The sequence below is a fragment of the Gossypium raimondii genome, chromosome 1 (genome assembly GCF_025698545.1).
Source record: "Gossypium raimondii isolate GPD5lz chromosome 1, ASM2569854v1, whole genome shotgun sequence".
In the NCBI taxonomy this organism is placed as follows: Eukaryota; Viridiplantae; Streptophyta; class Magnoliopsida; order Malvales; family Malvaceae; genus Gossypium; species Gossypium raimondii.
The window spans coordinates 35173855-35190548 of record NC_068565.1 but is presented as its reverse complement, the minus strand read 5'-3'; the positions used below and the strand labels follow the sequence as shown (position 1 = coordinate 35190548).

General features: G+C 32.8%; 1 protein-coding gene across 1 annotated transcript; it reads right to left on the bottom strand.

Moving 5' to 3' along the window:
- Positions 1-3668: 3668 nt before the first annotated feature.
- LOC105785690 (DELLA protein GAIP-B) lies at positions 3669-6080 on the bottom strand. The gene has a single exon (XM_012611810.2). It carries the CDS (start codon positions 5847-5849, stop codon positions 3996-3998), a length of 1854 nt encoding a protein of 617 aa, XP_012467264.1. The 5' UTR covers positions 5850-6080; the 3' UTR covers positions 3669-3995.
- Positions 6081-16694: the final 10614 nt, after the last annotated feature.

Sequence of the window (16694 nt, the reverse complement as noted above, 5' to 3'; positions counted from 1 at the left end):
CAATAACTTAATTGAACAATTATATTTTTAAATATAATTTATAAAAATTAAAATTAAAATTAAAATTTTGTACAAATCAATACAAATTAATATGCATCGGTATAAAATGTATAAATTTAATCAATAACAATCAAAATTTACATCAGAATTAAACTAAAATTTATTATTTCAATTTATTACTAGAATAAAATGTTTGTACCGATACAGGTGGTAGAGGAATATAACTAACTTCCTTAGTCCTTGTGTCACAGGACTAGACCTTTCGTCTCGCAATCCGTGCGGCCTTAGGCGATCTATTCGTCTAAACTCGCCTAAGTCAGCCTTAACTCAAGTGGGGATTCTTTTAGAACTTCTCCTTCAAGGCACCAAATTGAAGAGCGGATGCGATTTATGCCAAAAGAAGCTAACCAAAGAACATCAGAAAGCCACAGAAAAGATTGCACACAAGGTATTTGAGTAAATGCTCTCAGAATTCTATTACTCTTAAGAATTCAAAATACAATGGAATGAGTACAAATAAGGGGGAGGCTCTCTATTTATAGTTGAGCTCCCCCAAAACCGACGGTCAAGATACATTTAAATCGACGGATGAGATTTAACCATATCCCTTAATTTTAAGGATTTACAAGATAAGCCTTATCAAATCTAATCTAATCTTTACAAGATATGATTACCTCTATCTTCTAAGATTAGTTACCATATTAGCCTAAGTTGTCATCTCTTCATTATCGGGCCAACTAGGCTTCAATCTGACAGGCTTGTCCAATAGCTCTTTGAATCGGGCCAGTTCTTGTGGGCCAAATGATCCCCATCTGAGCAATAGACCTCCATTGGATGCATTTGGTGCGATGGTCACGGGCTTTGAACTTTGGCCTGTGACACTTGCACCTACTGATTATAATTTTTTATACAAATTTTAAATTATTTATAACACTTTTAAATTCTATATTATGTAAGTTACTGCTCAGTCGGCAAACCCTTCTATAATTGAGCATTTCCTATGATATTATATAGCCTCTGAAATAAGAAAATAGACGAAAAAAGAAAAAAAACACAATTAATAGGTGTAAGTTGACGAGGCTTTCCTAAGATTCGAGTACACATGGAAGGACATTGGACCACAATCTCCACACACAAAAATAATAAAATTTTGAATTAAACGAAATAATAATAATAATAAATTAGAATAGGATAAAATAATAGTTAAAGCATTTTTTCTTGGAACATAAAGAAAAAGAAGGTTGCATGCCTGCCTTTCTAATCATCTTTTGCCAATAAATTTTCCTATTACATGACATGAATAGAATAGAATAAATGTAAGGAAGGGTTGAAATGGGATGTGATGTGATGTGATGCTGAAAAATGGCAATGGCAATGCAAGTTGGCAACTTGTGGTCAAATAAAGATTTTCGTGTCACAATTATAAGATTAAGAATACACACATAGTACAAATTCAACTAAAATAAGTTATAATGTAATGTAACGTAAGCTGGTCCGACCCCTAAAAACTAAAAAGCTAATATGAGAAGGTGCCATACTTCTTTCATTTATCCTCTCATCTACTAGTTTAATGCCTATTGTTGGCCTTGTTTCTTTCCAATCATTTGTCTTTATTTTATATGTATAATTTGGTTTTATAAATAATTTAATTTGTATGGGAAAATGGGGCATGAGCATGGGAGCCTACAACAAAGTTTTTGATCACCCTTTGCCCCATTCATATATAATTATAATTGGTTAGATCCAGATGTGTATCTCATTTTATTTTATTTTTTGCGCCAAGGAAAAGGTGGAGAAGAAAAGAAACAGAGAGGGACAAACAGTGGTATATTGTTGTTGATATATTTTCTGAGTCAAAAGTAATATGATAATCAAGGTTTCATACCACACCTTTTCACCCGGGTTGAGGGCAGATTAAACAGTAGTTGATATTGTCGAGAGTCCTTTAAGGTTGTTCTTGTGGTTTGGGAGAATTCTTTGATATTTTGGAGAGGTTTATATGATTGGATGTGGATTCTTTTAAGAGAGAGAACAATTGAGTCATGATAGACCTCTCACATGCGTATTTAGATATTGAAGATATTGAATCCCTGAGTGAGGGTTGATTTAATTCAATGTTTGTGTACCTATTAAATATGCAAGAGATAAATGTTAATGGAAGACGTAACCTAAATCATATAACCGTAGTGGCTATATATAGTCTAACAAGATAAGTCCTTAAATCATATGTTAGTGAAAGCATATATAACACATCATTTATATCTTAACCAATAATCCCGCCGCCGTGCTCAACATTTTAAGCAATCCAATGTATCATATTAATGGAAAATGAAGCTTTTGTACATATATATAATAACGCATTTTCTTTTTCCATTAAACAGAGCATTACATATTTTAATGTATTTAAAGTTCTAATAAATAGGGTATGAAACACGAATATAAAAAGAAATTTGATGGGCAATAAAAGTGTAAATTGAATATATGGGTAAAAGAAGTGGAGTTTAAATGTATGGAAAAAAATAAAAAGAAAAGGTAGGAAAAAAGAGGAGTATGAGAATTAATTCCATTGATTAGAATGTGATGAAGTTGGTTTGCGTCAACCAAAAAGGAAGAGGTTCTTAGAGAACAAGTGGCTAAAACCCATGAAAGATGGTGACTTCTTCTTTGAGGATCCAACAAATGTAGTGGGCAACAGATCCTATTTAGATATTGCCACCATGACATCCCAACTCACCTTTGGGATTTGCTTTCCCTCCCACTCCCCTTTTTGGAGAATTTTGGCTATTTCCTTTCACAAAATATGTTTGTGGTTTAGAGATTAGAAAGAATTACTCAAGTCCTAAACTTTTATACTATTCCAATTTTAACCTGCAACAATTAAATTTATTAAGCTTGTTGAGCTTATAAAATATAATTTATGTTATATTAGAATTCATTTATAACATATTTTATTTATTTCCTTTGCATTTCGACTTTTGATTTTTAATTTCTATATTACTCGACTCAATATCTGGCAATTAAATTTGTAAGGTCAAATTCTACTACAACAAAATGTTTAGAACATAAGAGAACAAATTTCAAAATTGGAATACAAGTGCAAGGATGAATTGGGGAAAACATGAAATTCGCATAGAATGGAAGAGAGGATGGATGCAATGATTTAGAACAAGTAACAAAGTGAGAATGGATGAATTAGCTGGCAGTCATCAAATGTTTGAAAAGATTAAAGACACTGCAAACTGGCAATCACAATCAAGGGTCAGTGCAAAAAGCAAAATTCATAGCGAAAAAAGGAAGTAGTACACCCACATACGAAAAAATAGGGTAAAAAGGCTTTTAATAGTGAAAATGTTTTCCCACCAACATAACTATATAAAGAAGAAGATAAGAAAGTGAAAAGCTTTTTAAATAAAGTTAATACCATCATTAAGAACTTGACATTTAAGTGAAGTGAGCATTTTTCTTTTATATGATTCTGCTTCTGCTGACATTGAAGAAAAGGGTAATAGTTGTTGCCCTGCTAATGTAATAGTTTTATATCTTCTAACGCTTTCATTGTGTTTGATTCAATGCCTAAAAGTAGGGAATCACAGATTTGGCAATTTTTCAGTGCTGCCAGCAATCTGGGGATATTTCCGTCCAATTTTTATTATTTAGAGAAGAAAATGTTGGGTGTTCAACTAAACCCCTCTGCAATTTCTTTTTTATTTTTCAGCAACGCTATATAACATATTTATAATAAATACATTAACCCTTTTAGTGATTCACCCTGAAAATACAAAAAGATTTCCCCAAGAAAAAAATTTTAACCTAAACAGAAAGAGAGCTGAAAATTAGAAAAATGATAAAAAGGGAGTGGCAAACTGGAAAGGCAGCCAGTTCAGAAGCCAACATTGACAGAAATTAAAGATAAGGGTTTCGTACTAGGGAGGGACCAGACTGAGTTGGGATTCTTCTTAGACTCATTGAGTCGACTCATTAAAAATAAATAAATTTTACTGGCTTATGGCGGTGGTTTTTTTGGTGAGCTTCCAAGCTGAAGTTGTAATGAGTGGGCGGTTGTGCCATCCCAGCATCAAACACCCGTTGTTCTCTTCCACCCCATACCCATCTCCGCCTGCAAACAGGGCCAACAACATACTAGCTTGCTTGAACGCGTTCGAACCCAAATGAACCGGTGAAAACCCCGCCGTACTCAGCCGGTTTCTCCACTGAGTCAGCGACTCGTGCCTCTCGATTCGGTCCACCCCTTCACAGGCCACCACATTGCATATCTGTTTCCCCAAATACACCTCCGACATAACCTTATCCTGACTGCTCACCGACCCCTCCAACGAATCAAAAAGCGTCGAGTAATAATGTAATGACTCAGTGAACCTGTCTAAGAAAACAGGACCGTTGTGGTTCGCTTCTTGCTCAACGATGGTAACAAGTTCAGGCTTCATTTGTTTCACCACAGAAAAGACTTTGTCGATGGCAGCAGGCCGAGCCAACAATTTATGTAACTCGAAAACCGAGTTAACGGCCACGGCTTCAACTTCACTCGGCCTGAGATCAAGCATTGAAGCATCCAAATCGGCCAACGAATTAGCCACGAACCCACGATACTCGAACTCCACGTGAATCTTTTCGGCAAACTGAGCCAACTTCCAACCAACTTCCTGCAAGTGATCTGAGTTGTCGTGGCTAGGAGGTCCGATCCCAGTTAACCTAAAAGCCGGCGGACCACCAACTCTTAACGCTAAAGCTTGCATCAAAGCAGGCCATTGCATGCCTTGGTTCATTGAGAAATCGATAACATGGACTCTTTTTTTGCCCTCAAAAGCTTCGAGAATAGCTTGGTTAGCGGTGAAATGAGCGAACTTGAGATAGGGGCAAGTCTCGTAAAAGTGCATGTGAAGAACATCTGAAAAAGAGTGGTCGAGTGGGTTTTGAGGATAAAATCTGTAAATCCTTCGGGCTAATGCTTCCGCAAAATAAGTAGCCACTTTTCTCATAGCCCCAGCCTGAGAAATCGCTAGGAACCCAATTTGTTTAACTAAAGCTTCAGCCAGATTAAGATTGTTTTGCTGGACAGCTTCCGCACATGCCATCAAAGCATGGACAAGCCGGATTCCATTTTCTTGCGAGTCAACCAGGACCACGGGACGAGTTGAATCAGTCGGAATTCCATAGGAAGCAGCAGCGGGAGGAGGAGGGGGGAAGATATCCGAGGGCGAGGGCGGCCCGGATGTAGATTTGAAGCGTTTTTCGGATTTAACGTTGGTGGGTGTGGAAGAAGATGAGGAATCGTGGGTTTGGGGTTGGGGTTGGGTATTTTGAGAATAAATAGCCTTACCAGGAATGGCTTTGAGATCGTAATCGGAGCAGGAAGCTTCCTCAAAGATTTGTTGACCAGATTTCTGATGTTTCCGATTGATGTTGTCGAAATCCAACGTCGTCAAAGTTGAGGACTCAGCGGGACCAAGAAACGAATCATCCAACGCCGCCGCCGCCGTCCCAGCAGCGCCAAAAGGATCAAAAGTGGAGGGAGGGTTAAGTTCAGAGAGCATGCTCTCGAGCCAAGTCGACAGATCGGAAGGATTATAATGAACAGTTTCAGAAGCAAGGTGAGAAATCCCGTCATCTTGAACATTACACATAACCTCCTCCAACTGCTCAAGCTTTTGAGCCACTTCAGCCATGTCTGAAGTTTTGACCTTGTAACCCAAAACCGCCAAAAGCTCATCCATCCCACAGTCTTGTTGGGCGGCTTCTTCGTCCCAAACCTTGGCCTTTCCGGTAGAAGGAGCGTCGAGGAGAGAAGAGGGGTCTGGGTTGGGTTGGAGATGATTGTGGTCTCGCTTCATGGTTGTGATAAATTTCTCCTGTGTAAAATTGGGGGTTGAAGGCGGGGGGGGGGGGGAGGTATCTATGGATTTGTGTGGCGATGCTCAAAAACCAAAGAAAAAAGATGAATGGGTGAAGAATCTGAGCATTGGGGATTGGGGGGTTTTGCTTGGTTTTTCACTACTACTCCCACTTCATCATCAGAGCAATTACATTAAAAAAAAATTTAAAAATATATGTTGAAATAAGAAAAGAAAGGGAATCAAAACCCAAAATTAATTAAATTAAAAGAAAAACGCTCGTGATGGGCGCGACCTCCAATGAACCCACAGAGGCTAACTACAGCTCAAACGAATAAGAGGGAAATATACATTTTTACCCTTCCCTTTTCCAAGTAATTTAATATTTTTACAAAATGCAGTACAACTATTGTGGGACCTGTTTACTTGTCATCCCCACTTCAATTAATTTTCTTTTAACCTTCTATAGTTAAAACTTTTTCAGAGTTGAATTTCTGTTTGGTTACTAGGTTTAAACCCATTATCAATATCATAATTACAATTCGCAGCTTAGGACCAGCTTAGCAGCGTAACCTTCTAATTTAATTAAAGCACTGCTATTAGAATAAGTGAAGTGTTGAAATCTTAAAAAGTATAACTACCTTTATTATAATCCACCCTATTATCTTTGTGTTACATTTTAAAATTAACAGGTCGGATATGAATCTACTTTTAACAAAAATATACTTCATGTTTAGGTTAAAGGTAAATTCTATATTTTGTAAATTATGTGATTTTAATATATTTTTATTTTAGAGAAAAAATACAGAAGGTTTTACTCCAGTCATTAATTTTTGTTATAATTATTTCTGGAATTGCAATGGTACTTTTTTTTTTAATCAAGGAGTGTTTGGTTAATGAAATATAACATTACTTGTGATAAATTACTAGAATATAAGATTACTTAGCAAATTCCAAGCATATTGTATTACATTATTTAGTTCATTTTGCTAGAATATAATTTAGACCTGTTTTGGCCTAAATTTGGATATATTTTAATTGTAAGTCCAATCATGTTTTGCAAAGGTTAATTTCACTTATAGTTCTTTTGTTATTATATTTGAAATTACAACTACGATTGTAGTTATAACTTCAAAAAAATATTTACAAGTGTTTGGTTGATAATAGGATTATCAAAATATAAGGTTACTTAGGAAGCATGCTCTATTGCCCTGTTTGGTATATATATATATATGTGTGTGTGTTTGATAGAGCAGTTTAATGCAAGCCTATAAAAAAATTACATTTTACTAAATTATCTTTATAGAGCCTTTTTTCTATTTATCGCGTACTACACAATCGAAGCTTATATTATTTCATTTTATTAATAAATGAATGCAAATCTCTAGTGAATTAATTTCTTTTGAGAAATCTAGTAGATTAATTTCATATATCTTTCTCAAATAAATAAACTAAAACTGTGAATCAACAATCTTTTAATCAAAGTGACAAGAAAACAAAAAAAAATTATCAAAATATATTATTTGTTATGGTTTAAGGGTAAATTTGACCAATATGATAAAATTATTATAAAATAATATTTTAAGCAGAATGTAATAAACAAGATGAAATAAAATAGATTCAATGTTATAATATAATTAATTATATTTTTATTTTGGTTTTAGTAACATGAATCAAAATCATTAAAAATAGAGGTAAATTTGTAAAATTATTAAATTATAAAAGGAGTGTAAGATTACTTGTGGTATTAAAATTATCCATATATTATCAAATATTAATATTATTGAAAATATCATATTATTGATAATCTTTCTTCATCTAAACATCTAAATAAAATTACCAATTTCATCTACCAAATAACCTTAATCTCATGCTAACTGAGTTTGAGGTTTGATGTCATGCGAAACACCCTTGTTGTACTGAAAAGACATATGTTAATTAAATAATTCAGATCATCAAAATGTACATAACTTAAAGAAACTATAAATAAACATTCAAAATTGGTATTTGTGTGAGGGACTCCCAAGCATTCAATTCTTCATGTTGATATTGAAAACTCTTCAACACAAAATCTTGCACATGGATGTTCATCTTTTTGCTCAAGTTACTTGGATTTTGATCTTTTTTTATGGGATGTTAAAGAAAATAAAAACTTGAATTTTTGTCTTAATCCCTTGTGCTTGCATCAACCACTCTACTTGAAATGTTTCAAATTTCACACAACTTGTTCATATTTGTAAATGATACAAAATAGTACAATTACAAGCACAGAACATGATACAAATTGTAAATCCAAGTACAAAAACATATCTGACCAACTAAAATGGAATGTAGAATCAACCAATACAATACACAACGGGCCAAGATTAGAATAAAACCCACATAAGGCAAAATTGCATGGTGGGTAATGGTGGGAGAGATACCCACGCATTACAAAGTAGATGGTGGGACTCTTCCAAGTTTGAAACCTCAACCTTTGCCAACTATGCCAATGCCTCATTAGCACCTGAGCTGATTTGGACCAATTATTTTTTTTAAATATGTTACTTTTATTATTTAGTAATTATATATGCATTTCATTTAATTCGAAGTGAATCAAGTCTAAAAAAATAACAAACTTAAAATTTTTTGAACCAAAATTGATATCTTTAACTTTTTTCAATACAATTCCTGTACTACATATAAACCCTTAATCCTAAAATAGACAAATATATATATCTAAGTAAGCTTGAAACCACATCTTCCTAGTTGTTACAACAATAAAAATATCAATTAAATTAAGATAATATAACGATAAGTTATAAAGATATTAACTAATTATGCAACGATCAAATTACATTTTAACTCTTATAAATATTTATAATTTAATTCCAAACTTTAAAAGGAATTCTAACTTTTCCATGGTCCTTTGAACTTTTAATAATGAAATTAAGAAAAAAGAAAAGAAAAAGGGAACAGCAACCTTATCATGAACAACCGTAAGCTGGAAGAAGGAACATGTGTTTCTATTCTTACATTCTGTGTGTTAGTAGTACAATATTGTAGCAAAACTCCTGCGGAAATAGTTGGTCAACAAAATTCAGGATTAGCACTGCCCCAGCTGATCACGCACAACTTGTGCCTTAAGACTTGATTTTTTTGTTCAATGGTTAATTCAGTTGACCGCCTTTCTTATTTATCCAAATCCCCCAAGTTACTTTCAAACAGATCCGATGGAGTAATTATGCGGCTGCCCTCCCTTCCTACTTTTTTAAAATATTAATATTTTTTCAGGAAATAAAAACACACGTTTTGGTTGGTTCATGCATGATGGCCGCATCGTGGGGGATATGCTGCCAACTTGTTTAACCAAATTATTATTACTAAATACCATTTTATCAATACATAAATTATCCCCCAATCGAAATGTACTTGTAAGAAGATAAAATTAAAATGTTGAACACCATTTTGTATCTTAGGAGTTTTAATCCCTCCTATAACATTTTACTTGTTGTTATATAATTAAAATAAATTATTGAACCTCGTATATTAGTTTAATAGTTAGAATATTCACTATCTCAAATATGATTTAAATTAGTTGTACTAATTATGTTGTCATTAAAATTTTATTTTCTCTAATAATTCACCAAAAATATTTTATTTATATAAGCAAATTGTTAAGTTAAATAGATGAATTACATATAAAATTGGAAAAAAATAATACTAGTTAAAAAGAAATCTTCCTTCAACAAAAAACGAAAATATAATAACGGCGTGGACCGACTAATAGGTTGACATGAATAATCAAATGTCAGTTATGGGTGGCCCACATGAGGGAGACTACTCGACAAAAACGGCCCCGCCGTCACCGTCAGACGGCCTCGCACTCCACCCATAACGCCGTTAAATGAGATGTATCAATCCCCGTCGTGTTAGTAACGGTCCTTTTGGCTTGTAAGGTTGTAATTCTAACGATAGATAGAGGGCACTATTTTTCTTTTCTTTTTTCTAAATAAAATAAAAGAAAATTTACTTGGCTCAGTTCTGAAATCTGAATACTGTAGTTTTACAGAGGAAAAAAAGAAAGGGGAGGGGTCTTTGAACAGAACACTGACAATAGCATGGCACAACGTGGCTCTTACACGTGTGAAAACAACATGTTGATGGGGAATCAGTACTTGGTATACTATTCCTGCATGGTGGGCCCCACCTACCATGTGATCCTTACACGTGTTAAGATTCCACCCTGGAGTGGGGTCATCCTTGCTGGAGGCCCTTCCCTTCCTTTCATTGTCCGGAGGAGGGTCGCCGACGTCAGTTGCACTGACACCTGTTTTCCCACTATTTTTTATAATTAAAATCAAAATTGCGTTTTCCTTTCAACTTTATACTTTACTGGGTAAAACTTTTATTTAAAAAAATATTTTCGATTTCAGGCAAACAACTGACGTCCAAGAAATAAAACTTTGGTGAAGCTAATTTTGTGTTTGGTGTTTAAGTAAGAATCAAAACAGAACGGCACCCAAATAGTAAAAAGCCGTCTGCGAGTAAGACCTTAATATTGAGAAATAAATTATTAAGGGATTCGATTTTCTTAGCCAACTTATAGGTGTAGCCTTCCACGATCTTCCCAACTTTCCTTAATCTTAATTATACATAAATTAATCTGTGTAACCCAATTCTTTAAACCTAACTTAACATCAATAATTTATATTTATATACATATGTGTCATGATATAAAAACTTTAGCTGTCAATCTCGTTGCATGATGTGTGTTTTTGAGTAAACTATTAGATGATGATTCTATTGCAATTTAATTAGTTGTATAATAATTATCTTGATTAATTATTTTAAGCTTTAATATTTAAGTTTTTTTTAATTTATAAATTTTGTACTTACTGGGTAAGTTTTTATTTTAATCATTTAACTAAACAATTACAACTTGGTCATTAAACTATTCAAAATTTTTATTTAATTCATTGGGTTGTTGTATTTTGCAACGAGCTCTAAGCGACGATTTAATGATCAATATGGTAGATCAGTATCCATTGATAAGTAGAAAAATATAACTTAGATCCAAGTTGATCTGATGGTCAATATCGAAGATCGAAAACTAGAAAAAAAAGTGTTCAAATTTTTATTTGTAAATTCATAACATTTAAAATTGTTTCATAAAAAAATGAATTGTAAAATTGATATATATAACATAGAAATGCATAATTTTGAACAACTTCTACGAAAAGGTTTGACTTTAACACGGAAATATTCAATGAAATCTCATTCCTTCTTTTTCCTGATTAAACATTTATTTAATTTTGGCAAATTAATTGTGATTTTAAAAGTTGAAAAGTATTAAATATTAATACCTTTTCCAAATAAATTAGGCTTGAAAATTTTAGCTAATGTGATATAAAATCAAATTTATTTTATTTAATTTATAATCAATTTTAATATTTTTATAATATAAATAAATTATATAAAAGAGTAAAATAGTTTTAAAAAGTAAATAAATACTTTTAAAAAGAAGTTAAAATTTGATGACTGAGCTAATGAAATTTAATTTGGTCCAATTTTTTTAAAGAAAACCCTAAAGAAAAGGTCTTGCGTGGTTAAAGTTTCGTGTTCAACTTTTATGTAGATTCTTTCTAGATTTATTCTAATTCAAGTTCTATCATTTGTGGATTATGTTTATATATATTTTGATTCTTGATTCAATTTTCATTGTAATAATTGATTATGCTTATAGTTATTTAGGTTGTATTAATTGTATTTGTAACGTAACTTCCTCTTTTAAATTTGAAATATAAATATTTAATTAAATAAAAAATATCTAACACGTGTGTAGATAAAAGTTTTTGAAATCATTGGAATTTAAAGAGTTTTTGGTATGAAATATCCGTGTGTTGGCTTGATGGCTAGGTGTTCACTGCCTCAAGAATGGTTTCGATTTAAGTCGCACTAGTCGCGTTACTGTTAGGACTTTGCCCTTCTCCTTTAATTCACCGAAAACAATTTTTTGGTATGATGAAAAGTTATCACTTTTCAAGAATTTTAATTAGTTATACAATGTGGTATCACGAGTTAAATATATCTATTTTCTTTTGCTATAAATATTTTTTTCACCAACATCAAAATTTAACATTATTATAGTTTCAAGCCATAAATGAAATATAGGGGTGAGCATTCGATCGAATCGAATCGAATCGAAAATTTTCGAGTTAATCGAGTTTTCGAATCTCATTTTATCATCCTAACTTTATTTGAAGTTTTCTCGAATCGAGTCGAGTGAGATGGAATTCGAATCGAATTGAATCGAATATATTTGTTCGAGTTAAATTTTAAAAAATAATTTTGGGTCCTTATAACCATTGTCACCCATCGTAATAAAAATTGTCCACCTTAATCAAATTTTTTATTAACTTTCATCACTTCATAATTTATTTATTAATTTTTATATATTGGTTAGCTTCTTTGCTTGCTTAGTTGTTTCAATTATCTTGATTCTTGTCACTATGTATTTTATAATCAAAAATATATTAAATGTAAAAATATGATTTTTAATAAAATTTATTTTAAAAATAAAATGTGAAATTGATACCAATATAAAATTTTAACACGAATATTTTATGGCATAATTAATAATTCAATTTTAATATAAATATTCAATATGACTAAACAATTCAATAATATAAATAATATAAAATGTGAAATTTAATTTAATAATGTAAATAGTAGATATAAATAAAATTATTACTATTTATGTTTAGTGATTTTTTGTATAATTTTGATTTTTATTTGAGAGTAAATGGTGAGAAGTAAAAGTTTAGGGAAAAATAAAAGTTTTGGGGAATAAAAGTTTGAGGGAAAGTAAATAGGGGAGTAAAATTTTGGAGGAAAATATTAAAAAAATTGGAGGGGAGGGTTTGGGATAGATGGGAGGTGGGATGGGAAGGAATAAAAGTTTTAGGGGAAAAGTGAGAGGGAGTAAAAATTTTGGGGGAAAATAAAAGGTTTTGAGGGTTTTTGGGAGTAAAATTTTGAGAAAAAATAAATGAGAGAGTAAAATTTTGGTGGGAAATGGATTTTGGGTAGATTGGGGGGTTGGGAGGGGAGGGGAGGGGAGTAAAAGTTTTAGGGGGAAAGTGAGAATGAGTAAAAGTTTTGAGGGAAAAGTAAAAAAGGTTTGGGAGTTTGGGGTAAATGTAAAATATTATAGTTTGATATTCGAATTATTCGAATTATTCGAGTTATTCGAATTTGAAAACTCAACTCGATTCGAACTCGAAATTTAAAAAAAATATTCGAGTTGATTCGAATAACTCGATTAACTCGAATAACTCGATTCGTTTAACTCGAAATTCGATTTTTTTTTCGATTTTTTCAAGTCGAATCGAGTTTTGCTCACCCCTAATGAAATATATGAATATACTAGATTTTATACATAAAATGTAATGAGGAACTTTTTTTCCAAATTGTACATTTTCACAATCTTGAATTGATATGTAATATATTTTTCAAATATATTTATGTAACGAATTCGATCAAAACGTGAGAAAATCATACATTATGGATTAACTCAAATATTTGTTAATAATAAAGATTACTGAAAATGTTATTATTAAATATTTAATTGAAATATTTTTAATAATATTTTCTTTGAAAATAATAAAATACATTAATATTTCAATTAAACATTTTGTAAAGTAACATTACATTATTAGGAAAGTGTTGAATGTACCAAAAGTATAAGTAATTTTCCTAAGATATTAATCAATATATTTCAATATATATCAAACATTGTAAAGTAATTTTCTCTGAAATACATTACCATCACTCACATTCTAAAGAATCACATTGCATTGAAATTATAACATGGGAAAGCACCAAATGCCCTCTTATTGATAAACAATTCTAGTTTGGTCTATTAAAGAATAATGAAATAAAAATTGGTGAAAATAAAATAAAAAGGTAATTGGCATTAAATTTATTCTACCAATTTTCACACACTACCATTAAGTCACTTCGTCACATCTTAATGAAGTATCCATGACTTTACAATTACTCTCTCTATAGTAGAGCCTCCTTCTAATGGGACCTACGCCAAAGTTCTTATTCTCTATAAAAATCTCTTCATCACAAGATGGGGATATTAGAGACTTACTAAAGCTTTTTCAAATCTTTTCCAAGAACCTTCTAAAACCTTCTAGCCTAAAGGCTCTCTACACTTTCTATAGTAAGAATCGCCCCTATACAAGCAACTCTTCACACTCTTTATGGTTTGAACAAACATAACAAACCATCTCGACTTTTGTGTTCTAACAATTGACGTCATTTGTAAGAACAAAGCGAAATATCATGTCTTTTCCCTTAGTGAATCCATGGCTCAATCCCTTTAAGCTCTTTTGTCTTTCTCCATTTTTGTGTCTCTTAAAGCTTTTAACATTGTAGAGCCTTTTGAAGTTTTTTTTTCTTTCAATTTTTGAGTTTTTGGGAGTTTTCAAATTTGGGGAATAACAAGGATTTTCCCTCAAATAAATACTCTTTGAACCCCTTAAGAAGGGTTTGGTGGCATTTCACTGGCACCTAAAGAGGTCAGCTTGCTTATAGCACCCAATGGGGGCCTTGTAACACCTTCTACTTGACCCGATCAATAGGTTCGAGTATCGAATGTCACCAACAATCTGAATATCTAACTAATTTTAAGACTCCTTTCATACTAAAAATAATTTTACCACGTACTTAGACAACTCAACTTCTCCAATAACTAACTACTTTTAAGAGTCCTTTCATACTAAATGTAATTTCTTACAGCTTTGGTTCCTTAAATAAACATGACAGTTATTTACAAGTTTTAAATTAATGATCAATTACAAGTACAATCATTTTAGATCCTAAGGCATGGCCTCTAAGGATGACCCTCTATATACATGAGTCAATTTTCACACCCATCTCTTAACTCTAGCGAAGACTGGCTTGGCCCCTCCACTTGATTTCCAAGTATTTATTTACCCTGCATTCAAGTAGTAATTTCTATAAGTTCAAAGGAACTTAGTAAGGTCTATTCATTCAACTTTATGAAAGACTATTTAAATTTTAGGAAAAAAGATTTTGTGAATGAGTTAAACTCCCTGGATTTCGTAGGGGAAATTGATGAACTTAGTTGGCATAGCCAATACCTCAACCTCTCTAAGCCTGAAGTTGGTGGTATAATCTTTGGTCTAGTTGTAATCATGATCTATCTAGATGTATTCTCATTAGGGTCTTACCCCAGCTATTTATTATTTCAAATTTCATTGTACCCTTCTTGATGTGCTTTAATATTGTCCCCTATTTTCCATTGTTGACCGGTGACAACTATCTATGGTTATGCAAGTTATCACTCCGACTGCAGGTCCTTAACTTAATTATTTTTCTTGATACCCTCTTTTACGGTACCTAACTATAGTGGGTTACTGAATAACACCCTCTTTTCCTTAGTGGACTCGTGCCTCCAATGTAACCCATAGCATATATTCTTTTAGTCCATTCATTTAAGATACTTCAATAGACAAGTAGTTCCCAACGAACTATCCTTTACTCTAGTATCTCGACAGTTTTTACCCCTAGTAGGCCTACAAGACCGTTCCAGTGCTTCATGGCCCTGATGGACCTCCGCTTCTTACTATTTTTTGTCGGACTTTATTGATCATTCAACCTTGAGTTGACAATTCTTCCCATGAATACTCTTATCGTCTACTCATCCTTTCAACTACCTTTTTGTTGATTTCCAAATTAAGATTGTATCCTATAATAGCCTATTCTGTATCCACTTAAACAATGTGGGATTCGCAAATTCTCCAACGAACTCTTCTTGGAAGACATCACGTTTACCGTCTTGTCTAAGGAATCTTTCCTTCCTTTTACTTATAACTGGGTTAAGAAGCTTCCTAAGCTTCATTCATCATTGCCTTTGGTGAATCCCTTAGTTGTCCCATTAGCCTGTGTCCCCAACAGCACCAAGTCCATTTTGTCTTATGACTTGTCGTGCAAGTTACAACGTGACTTCTTCTTTATTCCTTGGCGGGCCTCCTAGTTTACTGATCTACGGACTTCACGTGCTTCCATAGTCGAGTTATGATCTTACACATGTAACCCCATATTTAATGTCTTGGTGAACTACCATATGTTTACTATCCCGATAGACTCTACAAGTTGCCATAGTTGAGCTAAGGGCTTACACATGTAACCCCATGTTTAATGTCCTGGTGGACTACCCCATGTTTACTATCCCGGAAGACTCCATATGTTGCCATAGTTGAGCTAAGGTTTTACACATATGTAACCCCATGTTTATTGTCCCCATTGACTCTACATGTTGCCATAGTTGAGTTAAAGTCTTACACATGTAACCTCTTTTGAGGTGTTGCCTCGAATGACTTTACCGTGGTCGCATTGTTGCTCCATAGAGTCGGTAGACCGTTGTCACGGTGTCGCTCTAGCGAGCCAATCAATAGTATTCCATGATGCAACCAAACTCCTTTAAATTCCCTTAACCATCTATCCGTTCCTTTATTCCGTCACTTATCCCTAACCTTTTCTACCTCGTCAAGGTAAAATTCCTTCGTGCTCCCCACACACTATTAACAAGTATTTTCATACATTTCATTTTGCTAAATATCATCATAAATAGTACGTCATTCATTTATTTGTCAAGTCACAAACAATATTATTCAACAACTAGACTTGCAAGAGTACACTCACCTTATTATTTATACACCAATTTCTCATTTTCCATAACCATACGCAACCATGTTTCTAGTCATGACTCAGAACAGATGTGAAATATAGTTCAAGCAAACGACATAACATCATCAATCACCCAAAAGT

Bases quoted from the DNA above. Each gene is read 5' to 3' on its own strand.
- LOC105785690 (XM_012611810.2), bottom strand. From the start codon at position 5,849: ATGAAGCGAGACCACAATCATCTCCAACCCAACCCAGACCCCTCTTCT.